General features: G+C 38.3%; 2 protein-coding genes across 4 annotated transcripts in view; one reads left to right on the top strand and one right to left on the bottom strand.

Moving 5' to 3' along the window:
• The window catches only part of LOC128695860 (solute carrier family 12 member 9), a 63,683-nt gene extending 49,735 nt beyond the window's left edge, over window positions 1–13,948 (top strand). For all 3 annotated transcript variants that reach the window (XM_053786758.2, XM_053786756.2, XM_053786757.2), the window contains one exon: window positions 207–13,948. In XM_053786758.2, coding sequence (XP_053642733.1) covers window positions 207–467 — 261 coding nt within the window. In that variant the 3' untranslated portion in view covers window positions 468–13,948. The remainder of the gene's footprint in view (window positions 1–206) is intronic.
• A 1,502-nt stretch (window positions 13,949–15,450) lies between these two features.
• Window positions 15,451–21,370, bottom strand: part of LOC128695863 (sodium-coupled neutral amino acid transporter 7) — an 84,963-nt gene continuing 79,043 nt past the window's right edge. The window contains exon 11 of the mRNA XM_053786770.2: window positions 15,451–15,920. Within this exon, the coding sequence (XP_053642745.1) occupies window positions 15,889–15,920 (32 nt within the window). The 3' untranslated portion in view covers window positions 15,451–15,888. The remainder of the gene's footprint in view (window positions 15,921–21,370) is intronic.

Genomic DNA, 21,370 nt, shown 5'->3' with positions numbered 1-21,370 from the left:
AAACAAAAAAAATGAAACCAGTTAGAGATCTGTATATTTCATTCTCAGAGACCCTCGGACACTGACTAAGGCTGAAACTCGGATCTCTCTCTCTGATTTGCTTTTCTGTCCCGGTGATTTCTTTCTTCTCATCAGTCCATCCTTATGACACTTTATTTATAGCTTAACTGTGTATTTATAGCTTAACTGTGTTTGTTTATATACAGGGCCAGAGTGATTCCCAATCTGAAGCAGAGGCAGATACAGACTATCTATCACATCTTAATAATGGTTACATCAATGGTGTCAATGGACTTGTATCCGGACAGAGTGTGGACACTGCAGTGACCTTCCTATATTTACCTCGTCCCCCACCGACTCCAGCTCATTATGCTCGTTACCTTGAACTACTTACCCAGATTACCAATGGCTTGAGACCCACTGTCATGGTACATGGAATATCTGCTGTCACCACCACTAACTTATAGCTCCGTCCAAGTTGAACAAACAAAGGAATTGAGGCATGCGAAAAGAAGCACAATACGCATTTTTATATATATGTGATAATGAGGTATATACCCTGGGCACGCAAATCTGGCCGTGTTAGTAGCTGACTTATACCAAATATTTTTTCTAATTTATTTCAGTACATATTCTATATTTTTCTCACCAAAGGTTTTATCCAGTAAATATGACAGGCAATCAAATACCATGTAGTCATGGAATGTGTTGTCCCTCTGAATGATTTTAATCTGAAGTTTCATCATCATTTAATGACCCGAGTTGAATGCTTGAATATTTACTCATGCCAGGATGAAGTAATTTTAAATGGTTATAATTGTAGATAATGAATGAGTTTGGTGGGTTTAATAGCTAGTATTTTAAATTTTGATTTTTAGTAAAATATATGTTGCGAGCATTACATATAATTTATGTGCATTGATATATCGCACATTACCACGTAGGTACATTTATTAATGTCTTATTTAAATACTGTACATCGGAATTAATTTTCACATTAAAAATAAGACAGTGTTAAAAGGCAGACAATGTATGTTTTTGGTTTTCTATATTCCATTCAAAAATGTTACAAAGAGTGTATCAGTGTATTTTCTGAAGGTTCAAAATGTGATGTGTTAATTTATAATGAAAATAATGATGTCTTAATTTATAATGATAACACTAAAGGTCTTATTTCACAATAATAAAGACAAGTCATATTTTATGTGTGTGTTCAAGTTTTATTTATATTTTAATATAGAATAAGAAATTTTGACATAAATGTTGAAAGAAAAATTACAAGGTGAGAAGTTAGTAGATCTAGACTTAGTTCGGTGTTCCTTGTGAACTGCGAGGTATGCCTTGAAGTAGTATAAGTGGAATTTCTACTATCTGCCACTTAACTAAATCACAAAATTGGGTATACTAATTGATTTGCAGGGTTACTTCTTCACTTCTTTTGGCGGCCAGAGTGAAGAAATGCTACCCACTTCTTAGAGTTTCTTTCACTCATACTCTTGACTAGTTAGCAGAAGCTGAGTCCCTTATGGAGACATGCTAATTGCAGTTTTGACCAACTCATCATTGTGCACTTGCTGTTATTCTAGATGTTTGACATGCAGTGGAGAGTTCTAATAGGCCTCATTTGTAGAGGGCAAATGCCTCTAGTGCCATCTAATCAGCATTCGTACTTGCTATCTTTGGCTATAGATGACAGTGCTAATGACTAACACCTATTTCTTATCCTTCCTCCCCATCTATATCAGCTTCTCTCCTCCCTCATTTCTCAGCCTGCTTCCTTCCTCTCTTTTCTCATCCTTTCTTTCCTCTTCTCCCTCATCTTTCTTGTCTTTTCTCTGGTTAAAGAACGGCTCTTAATGGGAGAGTAAGTAATTTTTATTAACTTCAGAAGGAGATCAAACTTCTAATGAGTGGAACATAGTTGCAGATATCAGAAACACTGCAGGAACATGTGTAAACATCTACAAGAAGAAAACAGACCATTTGCTATTCCCAGTGCCCTGTAAACCAGGCTGTGACAGGTATGTGGGCCAGTGGGCTGCCAGCAGCAACAGCCTGATTGACCAGATAAGACTGGTCTAGGGCAGGTCTGAGAGAATAGGAAAACTCAAAACCTATCAAAAGTATACCAAAAGATGAGAGCAAGCATATCATTATTCAATAGGTGCAGTGCTACTTTCTCTCTTCCTACTACAGTAGAGTTGCTGATTGAGAGTATGTATATTATTGTTATGGGTGGAGTATTGCTCTCCCTTTACCTGCTATCACACCATCCTCTTTCAGTATACAGCAATAAGTAAAACATTTTCACCACCACCGTTACACAAGATAATGGAATGGTTTTGAATTTCTCTTTTAACATTGTTAATATAAAGAGCATTTCTTATTTGAATTCATTATGGTCAGTAATTACATGCAACAAATAAACTATCCATTAAAATTATGTCTTGTAATATATGACCGAGAACACAAACATGTGGATAGTAGAGGTTCCGCTAGTCTAGCTCTCCTGCAGATGCAGGTATCTTTAATGGTTGTGTAGCTTCCTAAGATAAATTGCTAAGTAAGTTTTTTAATATACTTGTGACTCGTTTCACTTGCCCCTGATTAACGTTATATTTATGTAAAATTTATATGTGCTTTATCTGATAGTAGTAAGAGAATTTAATTACTTTTAAAATTATCTTCAAAATGGACCACTTATTACAGTTAAATTGCAATGTAGTATTATATTAATTAAGTGTATCATAAATATGATTTGGTATTACATGTATTACTAAGTTAATGAATATTAATTTTTTCAATAGTTTTCTGATTTTGAATTTAGCAAAGAAGTTAAAAAAAATTCTTTTTTTTTCATTTGGCTCTCTTACTGAGGTGATAATAAAAACCCTTGTAAAACTGCTTGTGGAAAAAGACACTTATGTACAGTTCAGGACATTTATTACAGGAAACTGTACATGAGTGTCTTTTTTCACATCTTGTCATATCGCCATACCATTTTTCAGTTTTATACTTCTGACTACAGCATGTCCCTGAATAACATTGTTTTGTTATAACATTGATAAGAAAAAAATTGAATTTAATACAATGAATACAAATTACAGTGGACCCTCAACCAGCGATATTAATCCGTTCCTGAGAGCTCATCGTTAATCGAAATAATCGTTAGTCAAGTTAATTTTCCCCATAAGAAATAATGGAAATCAAATTAATCCGTGCAAGACACCCCAAAGTATTGAAAAAAAAATTTTTTACCACATGAAATATTAATTTTAATACACACAAACTGAAGAAGACATGCACAGTTACATGACACTTACCTTTATTGAAGATCTGGTGATGATTGATGGGATGGGAGGAGGGGAGAGTGTTGATCTTCTTAGTGTTTAGAATGGGAATCCCCTTCCATTAGGACTTGAGGTGGCAAGTCCTTTTTCGGGGTTACTTCCCTTCTTCTTTTAATGCCACTAGGACCAGCTTGAGAGTCACTGGACCTCTGTCGCACAACATATCTGTCCATAGAGGCCTGTACCTCCCGTTCCTTTATGACATTCCTAAAGTGTTTCACAACATTGTCAGTGTCACAATTAAACACTTGTTCAGGTTTCAATTCTTCACTGTCTATGTACTCCTTGAATTCCTGCACATATTTTTCAGCTGCTTTTTGGTCCAAACTGGCAGCCTCACCATGCCTTGTCACACTATGTATGCCACTACGATTCTTAAATCTCTCAAACCAACCTTTGCTGGCCTTAAACTCACATCACCACTAGTTGCTGGCATTTTTCTAATTAAATCCTCATGCAACTTCCTAGCCTTTTCACATAAGATCTCTTGAGAGATGCTATTTCCTGCTATCTGTTTTTCGTTTATCCACACCAACAACAGTCTCTCAACATCTTCTATCACTTGCGATCTCAGTTTCGAAAACATAGTTGCACCTTTGGCAAGAACAGCTTCCTTGATTGCCGTTTTCTTGGCCACAATAGTAGCGATGGTTGATTGGGGTTTTGTGTACAACCTGGCCAGCTCAGACACACGCACTCCACTTTCATACTTAGCAATGATCTCTTTCTTCATATCCATAGTAATTCTCACCCTTTTTGCTGTAGGGTTGGCACTAGAAGCTTTCTTGGGGCCCATGGTGACTTATTTTGCAGGTGCAATCACTAAAAAGGCTGTGATAATATGAAATGTTCCGATTGTATGCTTGGAAGCGACCGCGGTGGCTGGCTGGCATGTAAACACTGGCCAGAAGTGGACACATCTAAGACGGAACGAATAGTGTTGGTCGAGTTTTTTAGCGCTAGTCGAGGCAAAATTTTTGCGTTAAAATGTATCGCTGGTCGGATTTATCGTTAATCGATGCCATCACTGGTCGAGGGTCCACTGTATTGTAAAATAAAAATTTGTAAAGTATACAATAATCACACAAGTGCATGGCAGCAAACATCGCAGCATGAAAGCACTCAGCGAGGCCACCATATTTGTTATTATTTGTTTTTGAACTGCCTGCTGGTGGTAGGAGGAGCTCCTTACAATTTTTGCTTTGCAACCATTTATTCCTTGATTTTACCCTGTTACAATAAGTGCTAAAGGTGCATTGTGCACCCCTGATGTTTGTGGCCACAAAAAAACAGATAAAAGGTGTGATATTAAAAATAAAACTTGAGGTTTTTATATCAATTAGCCTATGATAAGATTGGTTTTGCCATACATCATTTTGCTTAAATTTAGTCAGTTTCCAAGAACCTATCAACAATGTTGAGGACTGACTGTAATCCCTTACGGTGACTGTCTTCCGTTTCTGGTGATCCCTCATCAAATGTTTTGGGTAATCCGCTATCCAATAGTGTGTTCTTTCTTATATCCCATTCTACTTTCCTAATTTGTAAATTAATTGCCCTTTAGGCATCATATCAAGGGTTATCTGTCAGTCAAAGTATGTGGACTCCACGTTTCCTTCCCTGTCTTGCATCATTCTATTAAGAAACTATATTAAGTTGGTGAAGCATGATTTTCCTTTCCCAAACTTGGGCTGTTGGTCTATATCCTTCTCAAGATCTATTTCAGCACTTAAGACTGTGTTAATAAGCTTACCTTTGTCTCGTCTCCTTGCCAGACTTACTTGTGGTGCAGCCATTCAAGAGAGGCTGTTGGTAAATTATAGATTCCTTTGGAAATGAGTTTGAAAGAATCCGTTTCTGTAAGAATAACATGACTAAAATTTTAGAGAATATAAACAAGAGTGGAACAAAAGGCTAGTAGCCCCTTCTGTATATATTACTGAAGTTAAAAAGAGAAACTTTTGTTTTTCATTTTGAGCCACCCTGCTTTGGTGGAATATGGCCGGTTTGTTGAAAGAAGATAAACAAAAGTCTAAACAAAATACTGTGTACACCCAGTTTGTTTTTAAAATGTTTTGGAAATATTGTCTGTATGAACTTTGTACTGAAAGGTTTCTACACATTACCATTTCTTGATGTATATATAGTGCTCCTTGGGAATTCATGGGGTGGGTATATCATTGAATTTCCATGAAATTTAAAAACTTCAAATACCTGTATTGTACTTGTGTAATTAAGTTTTGCATTTCTGTGACCATTTCTAAATATTGCTCTAACCTGATTAATGTTGTCATCCATATAAAAGTTTCGAGAATGAAGGAAGATTAGGTTGTGAGGAATCCAGTGAGCACATCTTCCATGAAATTCTGTGGATGGTTTAGGGGTCAAGAGCCATAGCACAAGAAAATGAGCTCTATAAAAATAGGCATTTTTAGAAACATTTTATAGGAGATTCACAAGGAAAAAGTCAGCCAATTTGTAAAGATTACTGTATATCATGATAACACAAATGATATGTCTTGTTATGACAGCTGTTGCTCACAAGGAAGAAAATAAATTTTCAATGGGCTATTTTTGTCCATCAGTATCCAGGTTGTTTGAAAATCTTTGATTTTGTTAAAGCTTATACTGATGTAATATACAAGTTGTGTGTTGAAATTGTTCGTTTATGAGGGCAGAGTTGTCTGTGTGGAGATGCAGCACCATTTTGTTTGTCATAGGTGCATTTGTGTAATTATTCACCACACTGATTCTACCATACAACTTTGTTTTACTTCCTTACTCTCATTCTACCATTCTTTGTATACTCCACCACTCTCATTTTACCATGCTTCTTTGTGTACTCCACTCATTCTACCATGCTTCTTTTGTTTACTACACCACTCATTCTATCATGCTTCTTTGTTTTATGCTTATAAATAATCATAATTATCCTTTATTATATTACAAATTTATATTATTTATTATTATTTATTAAAAAATTTACACCCAATAAAAACTGCTACAAATTCATTATTGTATAACTGCAGGGATGTATCCATGGGTCACCCAGAGTGGTTAGCAATGGGTATATATAGATTATGGCTCTTACACCTAAGTTTATAATATTTGTAACTATCCTTTATCCTTATCACACTGTTATACTGTATTAAATATTTATGTTTTGTCCATAAAACACAATGTGTCTACTTGGCTTATTCACTAAGCATTTTTTTGTCAAACAAGCAGAGTAAGTTTGTTGTAATTAGCAAAAACCAGTTTTAAGAATTACGTCCGTTACTTCTCTCAGAACCATGTCAAGTTTTGACTACATACATATTTGATGTGTTAAAATTCAGGAGGGCATATGATCATTACATACAAAATACTCAAAAATACTCAGGGAAGGGGGGCATGGACTGGGTAGACAAGGAATGGATCTTGACTGGACTGTGTCACTTAATGGACTGTGTGTTCTTAACACATGTGGTCTGAGTGATCAGTTTAGTAACAAGGAGGCCTAGTCCAGGACCAGACCTTGGGAGCAGCAAACTCTGAAACAACCAGGAAGTTGAAAGGTAAGAATGCAGTTAGAAATTACACACCCAAATGAGCCATTTTTTTTTAATATAATAAAGAAGTTGCTAAAACGTAGATATTGAAGAGCCATATAACATGCCATATTAGTTCATTTACCTCTCTTTAAGTGAAAAATGTTTTCCCATTGGCCACCTCTTATGTGCATTGATATTTGTCTACAGAAAAAATCTGGCTCTAAAACATACAAAACGAATAATAATCATACGTCAGTTAATGGCATGATTCGTAAATGCTCCAAGTTGGACCAAAATGTCATCATAAGTTTGTCTCCTATGTGCGAGTTATTTGTGTATTGTTCCAGTCATTGTATTGTGAATATTTATTCTTTATGAACAAGCTTTGTTATGGAGAAGATATGGTACTTCAGTTTTTTCCTAGGTTCAGTCCTGGTACCAATACTCTTCTGTATACTTGTTGGTGATTTGTTTTAAATGGTCAAATCCTACATATTGATGTTTGTAGATGATGCAAAGTTCATTAGGAAAACAAAAATTGTTGGATGAATTCAGCAAGCCTTAATAATGTCAAAATCTCTATTTATCAAGGAGTTTTGGAGTTCAGAGCAAATATTCTTACTCAAACTTGTCTTAACACGAGTTGCGTGATGTTACTTGGTAAAGTACGTAACTATTGGTGGATGGGTATTAAAATGTTTAATATGGATATATCTGTTGCTGTGTGATAATAGAAAACTTTACACTACAAGGAATTTTGGCTTACATTGCTTTCATTTTGCCTTGTAACTTTACCTAATGAATAATTTACATTTTGTATATATATTTTACAAGTCAATAAGGATAACAGGCATTGATGAGGATTGTTTTTTTTATTTGATTTACGTTATAATGTTCTGTCTTGGCATTTTTCCATGAAATTTGCCTTAGATTTTCAGGCCCAATCACACTGAAGGCCTTCAGCTCTAATCAATCTGATTTTATGGTGTTTGATGGTCTGCAGCATCAGTATGAAGCTCACATTTTCTCAAACATGTAAGAAAGATTGAATGTTTATAGATTTACCACCAGACTAAACACTGAGGTAACAGACATATGAGGAAAGACTTTTTTTTTTTTTTTTTTTTTTCTCTCAACAAGTCGGCCGTCTCCCACCGAGGCAGGGTGACCCAAAAAAGAAAGAAAATCCCCAAAAAGAAAATACTTTCATCATCATTCAACACTTTCACCACACTCACACATTATCACTTTTTGCAGAGGTGCTCAGAATACAACAGTATAGAAGCATACACATATAAAGATACACAACATATCCCTCCAAACCTTAATTTCATATCAAGAAGCATAAATAATAGGAGTCCTCAGGTTGTTCTTCAACTCTATACATCCTTGGTTAGGCCTCATTTAGATTATGCTGCACAGTTTTGGTCACCGTATTACAGAATGGATATAAATGCTCTGGAAAATGTACAAAGGAGGATGACAAAGTTGATCCCATGTATCAGAAACCTTCCCTATGAGGATAGACTGAGGGCCCTGAATCTGCACTCTCTAGAAAGATGTAGAATTAGGGGGGATATGATTGAGGTGTATAAATGGAAGACAGGAATAAATAAAGGGGATGTAAATAGTGTGCTGAAAATATCTAGCCTAGACAGGACTTGCAGCAGTGGTTTTAAGTTGGAAAAATTCAGATTCAGGAAGGATATAGGAAAGTACTGGTTTGGTAATAGAGTTGTGGATGAGTGGAACAAACTCCCGAGTACAGTTATAGAGGCCAGAACATTGTGTAGCTTTAAAAATAGGTTGGATAAATACATGAGTGGATGTGGGTGGGTGTGAGTTGGACCTGATAGTTTGTGCTACCAGGTCGGTTGTCGTGTTCCTCCCTTAAGCCAATGTGACCTGACCTGACCTGACTAGGTTGGGTGCATTGGCTTAAGCCGGTAGGAGACTTGGACCTGCCTCGCATGGGCCAGTAGGCCTGCTGCAGTGTTCCTTCGTTCTTATGTTCTTAAAACAAAGACTCAGAGGATATATAATGCAAAAAGATAATGCACTCGGAAGTACTACACCAACAAGGTGGTTAAAAGTAAAGAAGGGCAAGCCTGGATGGGGGGGGGGTACAATGAAACCCTGAATGTGAGAATAACAGTGATGTATGAGGTGGCTGCATTATGTTGCAGTGCTGTATAGCCCTTGTGGTTTAGCGCTTCTTTTTTATTATAATAATATGTACAGAAGAGGCTGTAAAAGAAGCAAATATACAGTATGTACAGAAGAGGTTGTAAAAGAAGTAAATATACAGGACGTATACAGTAAAAAGTGATTATGAAAGAAAATGATCTTATACTAGGGTAAATATCAAATAAGTTGCACTTTTAGTTAGGAACTCTTAAGACATTGCTTGCTGATTAAGATGCTTTTTCTGTTCATTCATTTCCTTTCGTAATTTACAACGAAACTTTTACTTTGCAACACTTAATACGAGTAGAAATGCTGAATAAATTAGCTGTGTAGTTTTTAACATGACTAATTACCAGTGTACGGCCAACCTTCATTTCACCATACTAATAGGGGGTAGCAAGTGGCCACTAATGGCAATTGTGGTGAATGAAGAGATTATTTAGCCTCAGTCTTAACGATAATGGACAATTTTGTAACCAGTGGACTTTGTCCATTGTTTCTTAATCAGTTGACCCGGCCAATTCTCTCCTGTATTTCCAAAATCAGTTTAATCAAAGTTCATTAAATCAATGTTTTACATTTCTTAAAACTTGAAGGCAAAAAAATGTATACTGTATTTCTATTATATCATTATTAAAGTGCTAATGCTTATTGTATCTCCCTTGTTTCAGTATTATTATAGTGCAATAATGTATCTCCCTTGTTTCAGTATTATTAGAGTGCACTAATGTATCTCCTATGTTTCAGTATACTTTTAATAATGTGACACCTCACTTGTACTGGGGACAGTAACGTCACAGGATGGAATCATAATTTATGGATCTTAATTTTATTTTTCAATCAAGTCCTCACAATATGAATTATTTGGTTTTAGGTCAGTTGATCATCAGTTATCTGGTGCTGTTGGGGAGAGATTGTGATGAATTTTCAATAACTCTTAATAATTGCATAATTTTTAATGGTTTCTGTTGTTTTCACATTTTTTCCTCATTTTGTTCAGGTGCTGTGCACAAAAAACACCTGATAATGTTAAGCACAGAATAAGCAGTCAGCAGATAATCCATGATCTACTGTCTTATTTTTTGCCCTCTCCTTTTTTATTTAACCAAGAAATTTTCATTGTTACTGTGTAGTATAGACACCTGTAAGCTTAAGAGAAATGAAAGTTAATGATCCATAAGAGAATCATAAATTATTGTTTTCTGGTAGATTTTGCTAACATTTCTATATGCAAGTATATGTTATAGCATATGTTTCCTTGCATGCCAACATTCCTTACATGGAGAGAGTTTTGGAAATGTAGTGTTCTGTTAGGTCTCTTTAAATCTTGTACCTTTTTAAAATGCATTAACTGTATATTCCCAGCACCTTTGAGCATTTGGTACAACCAATTTACAAAAAAAGGCTTTCTTTCAGCTAGTTACTGTATGTCTAATAGTTGGCTGGGAAAACAAGTACAGAAAGTATGCTGTCGCTAAGTTTCCCTGAGGATAATGGGCTTAAGAAGTTCTTCTTTCAAAATTAGTGTAAGGGCTGTATTGTAGATGTGTATTTTAATCGTCTTTTACTGTATAATTATTGTTTCATTATGTGTAGTATCCCTGAAATAATTGTATGAATCTAAAGGGTTTAAAATCCCTTATGCAGTTTCAGTCCCGATGTGTTCAGATTTTTGGCAGTAATCATAACATATTTGTTGTAATTGTGTCTGTGCATTTGAGTTGTCACTTGCACATATGTACAAATGTGTAAATTGCTCCAGGTTTCATATTATGGGAAATTGGACCCCTTAACAGTGGCAGGAGTATCAATGTTGTCTGGTTTTCTGTACATGATGGGATCCCCCCAGCTAGCATACAGGGATTTCTGCCCGAGGCTATAATGTATCATCCTAAAAATAATAGGAAAACAAGTAGTGATGCATTCTTTACATTTCTGAAAATTGTAACTAAAGGCTAAAGGCTTCTGCCTACCACTAGTGTGCCCACTATGTTGTTTCTCTATCATACAGGTCACCAATTTAAAAATGAATTGTTTCCATTTCAATTTACAAATGAGTTTGTATAGGAAACTTTAGTACAAAAGATAACTTTAGTTTTACACGTGTTCATACAGTAGCTCAGTGGTTGTAAAAACTTTGATTCCTAAGTGCCGCATTTGTATTTACATGTAAGAAAATGCATTATCTATCTGTTAATTATACTAGAAGTGCCCATCAATATCTGGCAACCAGTGACTTGGGAAAATGGGGCACTTTTTGCAAAATAAGCTATTTTTGAATACACAAATTTCAAATCAATGCCCCTTTTCAAAGAGTTGCAACCATAATTACATTTTTCTTTTCTTTCTATCCAGTCATTATTCAGATATAGATGAAACTGCCTGATAGCTTTAAAAAATATTTCACAACCTTCATTTTCGATGACTACCCCTTAACGAAGAGCTATTCTGTACATCTAAATCATGAGGATTAGTTTCAACACCTCATACAGTACTAGGTCTTTCTCACTGCCTACAGTTACAGTTATTACCTGCTCCATCAATATTCTTTCTTAGGTTGTCTTTATTTTCTAAGATCTTGATTCTTTTCATTTAGCCCATCTTGTGATCTATTTTATAATTTGTCTCTGAGGTAGAGAACTACCAACAATACTGGACTGGTTTATACTCGTATCAGTGATATATTTTGTAGGAATGTGGATAGTCTCTGAATTGTAGGGATGAACCAAACTGTTTAAAACAGAACAGCATCCCAAACTGCTTGCACTGAAAAGAAACTGGTCAGCCAGATGCTGTAAATGCTGCTTTTGTATATGTACGGTACAAATATTTAAAAATTGATACATGTGAAGGTGATTTGTAAATAAAAATATTGTAAGGTACAAATTCAATAAGTATGAGTAAGCTAGTTCATTAACAGTGAATCTGTAATCAACTGATATTTACTGTACAGACAGTACAGTATCTGTACTTCACTTCAAAAAAAAATGGTCGGCAAATTTTTTTAATTGAGCCTGTGAATGGTGATTTGTCTCAGGAAATTGAAAGCTAATTATTCACAGGCTAAACATGCATGATATATGAACAGTAGTTGGTATAAATCAACCTGTATTGAAACTAGAACCAAGGTTAGGACGAGTTCTGTATGTTTTTGGCTTACATTGAGGCCCTCTTCAGCAGATATTATAAAACAGAGATACAATTTTCATCTTCTTGTGTTTCCTTTGTGGTTTGTGTGCCATTGATTTGCTCATTAAATTTTTTTTTTAACAGTAGTAAAACACATTTGAAGATGTAGCATTTAATTTTGTTTTGGGGTGGACTAGGTAGACCAGCTTTGGTCAAATGATCAAATGTTTCACTGAACAAGTTGTCGTATAACGAAGACCCTTCAAAAAGAAACCTTCCCTCCTCTCCTGACAAACAGTATTTTCCTCCCTAACAGGCATTTATCACAGCATAAACTGAATAATGCAGACACTTTAGCTGTATTCAAAGGGGGACTTGATAATTGCCTAGACTCGGTACCTGATTAGCCAGGCTGTGGTGCTTATTTTGGACTGCATGCTGAAAGCACCATCAGCCTGACTAATTAGGCTAATCTACCAGGAAGTCTGATCTGAATTGCAGCTGTGGGAGCAATGACCTCTGGAATCAACAACAGGTACAGTAGTATTGGCTTTTTATGTACAGTAGTTATTTTACTCTACCACATTAAATTATCTATCATCAGTAACTGGATGCACAGTAATGAAGTTCTTTGTATATCAGTAGTAAAATATATTGACATGTTAATAAGACACAACATAAGGTGTATGGAATTTTACTGAGATAACCTTTCGTCCACTAGAGATCCGACAGGCCCTGGTGGACTACACACCTTAGTAAAATGCCATAAACACATATTGTCTTATTAATGTGTTCCTGCTTTGCAAATAATCTTATGAATACAGTGCTGTGCTCATCTTAAGATATATAGAAAATTTAAATGATTTTTTCCAGACTTTGCAAGATACATCCAAGTTATAGTCTAACGTGCATGCTGTTAAATGTACATAACTTTGAAACCTCCAATGTATTTTCATTCTAACAGCATGAAAAAGTCTCTGATAAAAGAATAGGTTAAAAATTATATACTACAATGAATTTTACTGTTTTCAGTGAATTTTTTTAATAAAGAGATTGGGAAAAAAATTGGCCATTGAAAATACAAAAATGGCCTTACCACTTATAAAACAAATGTATAAGATTGTTTAAATAGGTTATCTTGGCAATATTTAATGTAAGAGCCCAGTGAACTAGCTGAAGATCTTAAGACTCGTTAGTCAGTTATGCATGCAGGGTGGAAGATATTTTAGAGAAGTCCCTTCAGGGTAGGTGCCTTGAAACCACTTATGGTCTCTATCCAAGGAATTAGAGTTGCCCTCCCCTTGGATTAAATCTGATTGCCTCCCTTTCTCGAGGTAGTGTATGACCCCTACAGATTTAGCACTCCCCCCATGGATGTACTCAAGTTGTTAAATGAAGTACAGTATTCAAGTTGGATGTTAAAAAGTGTTAAGCTCGGGGAAGTTCCATATGTAATTAGTAATACTGTATTAAAATGCAATTTACACTGTGCACAATCTAAAATATATTATTTGCCTTAAGTTATTAGATTGTTGTATGATAATGAAAATGTGATCTATATTTGATGCCCAGTTTAATAAAGTTCATTATTTTTACAGTAGATAAAAGCCAAACCAAATACTGTAGCCTTTTAAAGTCTTGCACAAACATTGTAGGGACACTGTAAATGAGCATTTAATAAATGTGCATACAGTAATAAGAGCTGAATTTATATTGTAATAGAGAAATAAAAGTTATATTAAAGCTTGATTCATTGTGTAATTTGCTTTTGTGTCCTTTAAGGTCTTGATTCTGATGAAGGGCTTTTGGTCTGAGGAATTAGAGCTATCTTGCCCTTCCTTAGATCAAGTCTGATAATTTTTCCATTCTCCAGGTGCTGTATGACCCTTACATGTTTAATACTCCCACAAATATACACTATAATAAATATTTAACTTCTGATAGTTTGTTTACATATATGGTACACGTATATCTTGGGTTTCCCTCAATTTATCCAAGGTTCACAATGTGTGAATTCTCTTACATTCAGCAACTCTTATTTCTATCAGGAATTTGCTATTCATGAAAGCAAGTAGTCACTGTACTCTTCGTAGATGTCACTTTGTGTGGAACATTGTGGGAGTGATGCCTCACTCTCAGAATGACAAATTTTGCCTTGTTTACTGTAGTGCTCACACCTTGGCTTATTTGTAATATTTTCCTTGCATGTCTAACATTGCACTCATCATTATGGCTTCTCAACATCCTACTAATTCATCATCTATCCCTGTCTGACCACAAGAAATGTAGGAGTACTACTACTCTCACACTGGAGATGAAGCTGGAGATTTAGATTTTGAATTGTGACGTGGATAAGGCGTCATCTGCATCTGGGCATGTATTTAATGTTAGTGACTCCACCATTTACTCCGTTCAAGAGAATGTTGAAAGCCTGTTTTTAGAGAAGCTGGAGATAATGCTGCATGCCAGTGTGGATGGAAGAGCTAGAACCAAAGGAATATGAATCCCTGCTTGGCTACAGTCAAGGGTTAGGTCCAGAAAATTTTATTGGCTGATGAAAGATGAAAGTGAACCTCAGGAGCCCTCAATGGCTAGTGAGGGCTGGTTTGATCAGTTTCTTTGGGTGTCTGAACCTGCAAAACATTAAGGTGACAAGAATATGCAAGTGCTGATCATGCTGCTTCTATAAAGTACCCTAAGGACCCAAAGGTAATCATAGCTGCTGAAGACTACAGTTTGAAGGAAGTTTTACAGTGCAGACAAGACAGCTTTTCTGGATTGGATGCCATCTAGGATGTAGATCTCTAAGGAGAATACTGCAGGGGGTCTAAGGTGGCAAAGGGCAGTCTGATTGTCCTGTTGTGCAGTAGTGCTGCAGGTTTCAGGTTTAGGCAAATACTGGTCTACCACTTCCTTGGTGCACACAGACTGGAAGGGCTAGGAGAATGATGCCTGTACACTGGTATACAAACCACGAATGATGGGTGACAGTGCTATTACAAGGAGTCAGCCTTTAAGATATTGCTCATCTTTGACACCTCTATTTGAGTATTCTGTGGATATAGGCAGTACACCCTCAAGGGAGGTTCCTTGATGCTGATGAGGGATTGTTGATCTAAGGAATTTGATCTGTTCTTCCCTTCCTTGGACTGAACCTGACTGCCTCCCATTTCCACAGGCACTGTTGGTAGATGATCAGTCCTGTAAAATAGCTAAGAGCTGTTTACAGTGTATGTGTTAGTCTACAGCTGGACAATATATGCCAGATCTTCCTTGGATCAAATGTGATGGAATCCCATTCCACTCACTGTATGATCCTGAGGGTTTAGTGCTCTTACTGTAATAGTAATTGAATATGCAAACCAAATCACCGTTTCATCCCTTCATACTGAACACACCCTTGTTGATCCAGCCTCTTGGTCAGGGAGTTATTGCATCTAAGGGGATCATTTCCCAACTGCTGTGGATACTGGTAGATCTAAGAAGCCAACATTTTTTGGGTATTGGAAGGCCTACAACATAAACAGATGCAATTAACAACATTAAGGCTTCAAGGGAGGAAGTAGAGTCCATTACCTCGAATGGTGCTTGAAAGTTCCTCCAGAAAGACTTACGAATTTCAAGGGCTTTATAAAACTGTCGGCAAGTGCACGAGAAGGTGAACTGGGATGAAGGCGGGAGAAGGCTTCTCAGACCTTGATACGGAACTTAGTGACACACACTGCAAAAAAAAAAAAAAGTGTTGATGACATCATTGAGATCACTACAGTTGAAGAGGAAGAAGAGGATGCCATGCTTCTCAATGTAAAGGACCCTCCCATGAAAAAGCTGGCATAATTGTTTACACAATTGAGAGACTTTCCCAGTTTGCCATGAACAGTGACCCTAGTCTGGAGAGGAGCGTGCAGCGCTGTATAGTCCTTGTGGCTTAGCGCTTCTTTTTGATTATAATAATAATGGAGAGGAGCGTGAAGTTCAAATGTAACATGAAGAGCGCCCTTAGTATCTACAAGGTATATTCCTAGAGGCAATGAAAGGCTAAGTAGTTTTCCATGTAGCAGTTCTAAAGTTCCCACTCCAACTAGCCCTTTACCTGTCTGCCCTGACTGGTGTTGTCTGATAATGATAACTTGTGTGTGCCTCTAGATGTTACCCTGCCTTCTACAAGTGATGTGGATTGTAATTTTAAGAGAACTCAACCAAATGACGCTGGAGGACTAGGGAGGGGGATATAACATACAAAATACTGAGAGGAATTGACAAGGTGAATAGGAACATTGTTTGAGAGATGGGAAACAGGAACACTAGGGCACAGCAGGAAGTTAAAAATTCAGGGGAGTCATAGGAATGTTGGGAAGTATTTCTTCAGCCTAAGAGCAGTGAGGAAGTGGAATAAATGAGAGAGTAAAGTGGTAGGGCAGGACCCATACATAGCTTTAAGAAAAGGTACAATAAGGCTCTCGGGAGACAGGAGAGTGTGAACCTAATAGCGACCAGCGAAGAAGCGGGGCCAGAGAGCTGAGCTCGATCCCTGCAACCACATATAGGTGACTTCACCTCGGTGTGTATACAGCTCTCAGAGTTCCTGTCTATCAACGAGCACGCAGAATTTTCCTGGGACGATGCTACCGCTCTAACGCCCTTTATTGTCCCTCCTCAAAGAAAGGCTGAGAGCACTTTAGAGTTGTGGCAGGTTTTCATCCCAGGTATGGAGCTAATGTTAAAATTGTGAAAATGATGTATCTTGCTTATATTAGATCATTGGTTGATTATGCGGCGCCACTACTTGCACTCGTGTCTGACTGGAAGCTTGGAGGGCTGGAAAAACTGCAAAACGAAGCAATGAGGATCATCCTAGGATGCCCTCGTACTGCCAAAATTTTAAATATGCGGAAAGAACTTAATATTCCAAGCATTAGAGATCATGTTACTGAAAGAAATATCCTTATTGGGGTCAATATGCTTAGGTTAGCCCATTCAAACCCCTGCACAGAAGCCCTCCAAACTTTCCTCAGCACTGGTGAACATCCTTCCAGATGGATCGAAAAAACTGGAACCGACCTCCGCATGAACCAGCTACATGATCTATGTCAAGTTAGACAACAGAGACATTCCCTGCTCCATGGGATATTACCCCATTCCAAACTACCATTCCTCCATTTGCCCCCAAAACTCTTCTTAAATCACAACCAAAGCTTCGTCTTGAAGCCAAACATGATGCCTTAAGCTGTATTGATAACTTAGTCACACACAACACTTTCACAAATTATTTACGTTGATGGTTCTGTTTACCAATCCACTGGTGCAGCTGGTAGTGCTGCTGTTGTCATACAGAGTGATGGCTCTCTTAAAGAAATTGGAGCACGCATCAATAACTGGGCCTCTACCCTTCAAACAGAACTGTTTGCCATACTCCTTGCACTCAAATGCGTCCATGTATCTAAGGTTGACACTAATTGTAACTGATTCTCTGTCATCCATAAATGCTCTCAACTCATTAAGTATAAATTGTGGCATGCTTGTGTCAGAAGCCAGACACAGGTATGGTAAGATTGTGGACAGTGGAGTCAGAGTGCACATGCTGTGGATTTCATCTCACATTGGTCTTCAGATGCATGATAGAACTGATAAATTGGCTAAGCTGTATGCTTTCAAAGAGGGAGTAGATTACAATCTTGGGTTGTCAGTTAGCAGTTTGAGAACAATAATACGAAAAGAACTTCAAATGAACTTTATTCACTTAAGACTTAGGGAGATTGACACAAGTCAGTCCATCTATCATCATTCCATCATGCAGAAGGAGCCACATGTCTATGGCGCATCCAACAAGATAAGCAGACTCTTGGATGTCACTACTGCCCGGCTCTGGCTGGGTTACAAGTATTACCTGGAGAGAGTTCCGGGGGTCAACGCCCCAGCGGCCCGGTCTGTGACCAGGCCTTCTGGTGGATCAGAGCCTGATCAACCAGGTTGTTGCTGCACGCAAACCAACGTACGAGCCACAGTCCGGCTGGTCAGGTACCGACTGTAGGTGCTTGTCCAGTGCCAGCTTGAAGACTGCCAGGGGTCTGTTGGTAATCCCCCTTATGTATGCTGGGAGGCAGTTGAACAGTCTCGGGCCCCTGACACTTATTGTATGGTCTCTTAACGTGCTATTGACACCCCTGCTTTTCATTGGGGGGATGTTGCATCGTCTGCCAAGTCTTTTGCTTTCGTAGTGAGTGATTTTCGTGTGCAAGTTCGGTACTAGTCCCTCTAGGATTTTCCAGGTGTATATAATCATGTATCTCTCCCGCCTGCGTTCCAGGGAATACAGGTTCAGGAACCTCAAGCGCTCCCAGTAATTGAGGTGTTTTATCTCCGTTATGCGCGCCGTGAAGGTTCTCTGTACATTTTCTAGGTCAGCAATTTCACCTGCCTTGAAAGGTGCTGTTAGTGTGCAGCAATATTCCAGCCTAGACAGAACAAGTGACCTGAAGAGTGTCATTATGGGCTTGGCCTCCCTAGTTTTGAAGGTTCTCATTATCCATCCTGTCATTTTTCTAGCAGATGCAGGTTAAATCACCGCCACAAGATGTAGACCAAACGAAATGTAAACTTTGCCAGATGGACTATTGTCACACCTTGCGTCATTATGTACTGGAGTGTGATCAAATTAATGAATTTAGAAACAACTCGCTCAGAAATATTCAAGAAATGGGAAAGTATTTTATCCACAGTGGTATATTACAGACCATTCTGGAGAAATACCCTGACTTTGCTAGCTGTAAATAATGCATTACCGTGTGTGTGCGTGTGTGTTAGTTACCATTTTGTCCTAGGCACATGTCGATTAGACACTAGGCCTGTTGTATATGAGTACGTGTGTGTGTGTACTCACCTAGTTGAGGTTGCGGGGGTCGAGTCCGAGCTCCTGGCCCCGCCTCTCTCTGTGTGTGTGTGTGTGTGTGTGTGTGTGTGTGTGTGTGTGTGTGTGTGTGTGTGTGTGTGTGTGTGTGTGTGTGTGTGTGTGTGTGTGTGTGTGTGTGTGTGTGTGTTAGTTACTATTTTGTCCTAGGCATATGTCGATTAGACACTAGGCCTGTTGTATATTGAGTCCGTGTGTGTGTGTGTGTGTGTGTGTGTGTGTGTGTACTCACCTATTTGTACTCACCTATTTGTGGTTGCAGGGGTCGAGTCATAGCTCCTGGCCCCGCCTCTTCACTGATTGCTACTAGGTCCTCTCTCTCCCTGCTCCATGAGCTTTATCATACCTCGCCTTAAAACTATGTATGGTTCCCGCCTCCACTACTTCACTTTCTAGGCTATTCCACAGCCTGACTACTCTATGACTGAAGAAATACTTCCTAACATCCCTTTGATTCATCTGAGTCTTCAACTTCCAATTGTGACCTCTTGTGTCTGTGTCCCATCTCTGGAACATCCCGTCTTTGTCCACCTCGTCTATTCTGCGCAGTATTTTATATGTCGTTATCATGTCTCCCCTGACCCTCCTGGCCTCCAGTGTCGTCAGGCCGATTTCCCTCAACCTTTCTTCATAGGACAATCCCCGTAGCTCTGGGACTAGTCTTGTTGCAAACCTTTGCACTTTCTCTAATTTCTTGACGTGCTTGACTAGGTGTGGATTCCAAACTGGTGCTGCATACTCCAGTATGGGCCTGACGTAAATGGTATACAGGGTCTTGAACGACTCCTTACTGAGGTATCGGAACGCTATCCGTAGGTTTGCCAGGCGCCCGTATGCTGCAGCAGTTATCTGATTGATGTGTGCCTCAGGAGATATGCTCGGTGTTATACTCACCCCCAGATCTTTTTCCTTGAGCGAGGTTTGCAGTCTTTGGCCATCTAAACTATATTGTGTCTGCGGTCTTCTTTGCCCTTCCCCAATCTTCATGACTTTGCATTTGGCAGTGTTAAACTCAAGGAGCCAGTTGCTGGACCAGGCTTGTAGCCTGTCCAGTTCTCTTTGTAGTCCTGCCTGATCCTCATCCGATTTGATTCTTCTCATTAACTTCACATCATCTGCAAACAAGGACACTTCTGAGTCTATCCCTTCCGTTATGTCGTTCACATATACCAAGAACAGCACAGGTCCTAGGACTGACCCCTGTGGAAACCCGCTTGTCACAAGCGTGTGTGTGTGTGTGTGTGTTAGTTACCATTTTGTGTGTGGGTGGGTGTGTGTGTGTGTGTGTGTGTGTGTGTGCGTGTGTGTGTGTCTGGGTGTGTGTGTGGGTGTGTGTGTGGGTGTGGGTGTACTCACCTATTTGTACTCACCTATTTGTGGTTGCAGGGGTCGATTCATAGCTCCTGGCCCCGCCTCTTCGCTGATTGCTACTAGGTCCTCTCTCTCCCTGCCCCATGAGCTTTATCATACCTCGCCTTAAAACTATGTATGGTTCCCGCCTCCACTACGTCACTTTCTAGGCTATTCCACGGTCTGACTACTCTATGATTGAAGAAATACTTCCTAACATCCCTTTGATTCATCTGAGTCTTCAACTTCCAATTGTGACCTCTTGTGTCTGTGTCCCATCTCTGGAACATCCCGTCTTTGTGGACGTATCAGCGGTTCATTACTTTGCAATTTGTTCATGACTGTAACCATGTATAGGAGTGAGGCTGATTCATTATCTTTGTAACTTGCCATGATTGTGACCAGATCTACCTGGAGTTCATTACCTTTGTAACTAGTTCAGCTATCATAACTTTGGGGTCCAGTTCCTGGACCCATTATATACCTTTGTAATCTTTTGACTACCGCCCACAGGATGGGTATGGGGTGCATAATAAAGATATTAAACTAACTAAATTACTGACGGACCCACCTTTGACACAGATTCCCTCTTCGACTTTTTGACAGCAACTGATTTACTTCACAAACTTTGATAATCCTTTAGCAGTCCTCACAGCCCCTCCTAACTTTACCTTCATTGTCATCACCCTTATTTATCCTTAAATTCTGCATCATTTCCTACCCTGCAGCGCTGTATGACCGTGGTAGGTTTAGCGCTTCCTTTTGATTGTAATAATCAGTTTGTAAATAGACATTTACCTCAAGAGGTATATACACAGATATGCACTCTGAGATTTACACCTCGATGTATATACACCTTGCTGCACATTTAAAAGTGTAAGAGATATTGTATATACCTGCTGCTCATCTATAAT

The sequence above is a fragment of the Cherax quadricarinatus genome, chromosome 41 (genome assembly GCF_038502225.1).
Source record: "Cherax quadricarinatus isolate ZL_2023a chromosome 41, ASM3850222v1, whole genome shotgun sequence".
Taxonomy (NCBI): Eukaryota; Metazoa; Arthropoda; class Malacostraca; order Decapoda; family Parastacidae; genus Cherax; species Cherax quadricarinatus.
This window is presented reverse-complemented; position numbering and strand designations above follow the sequence as displayed.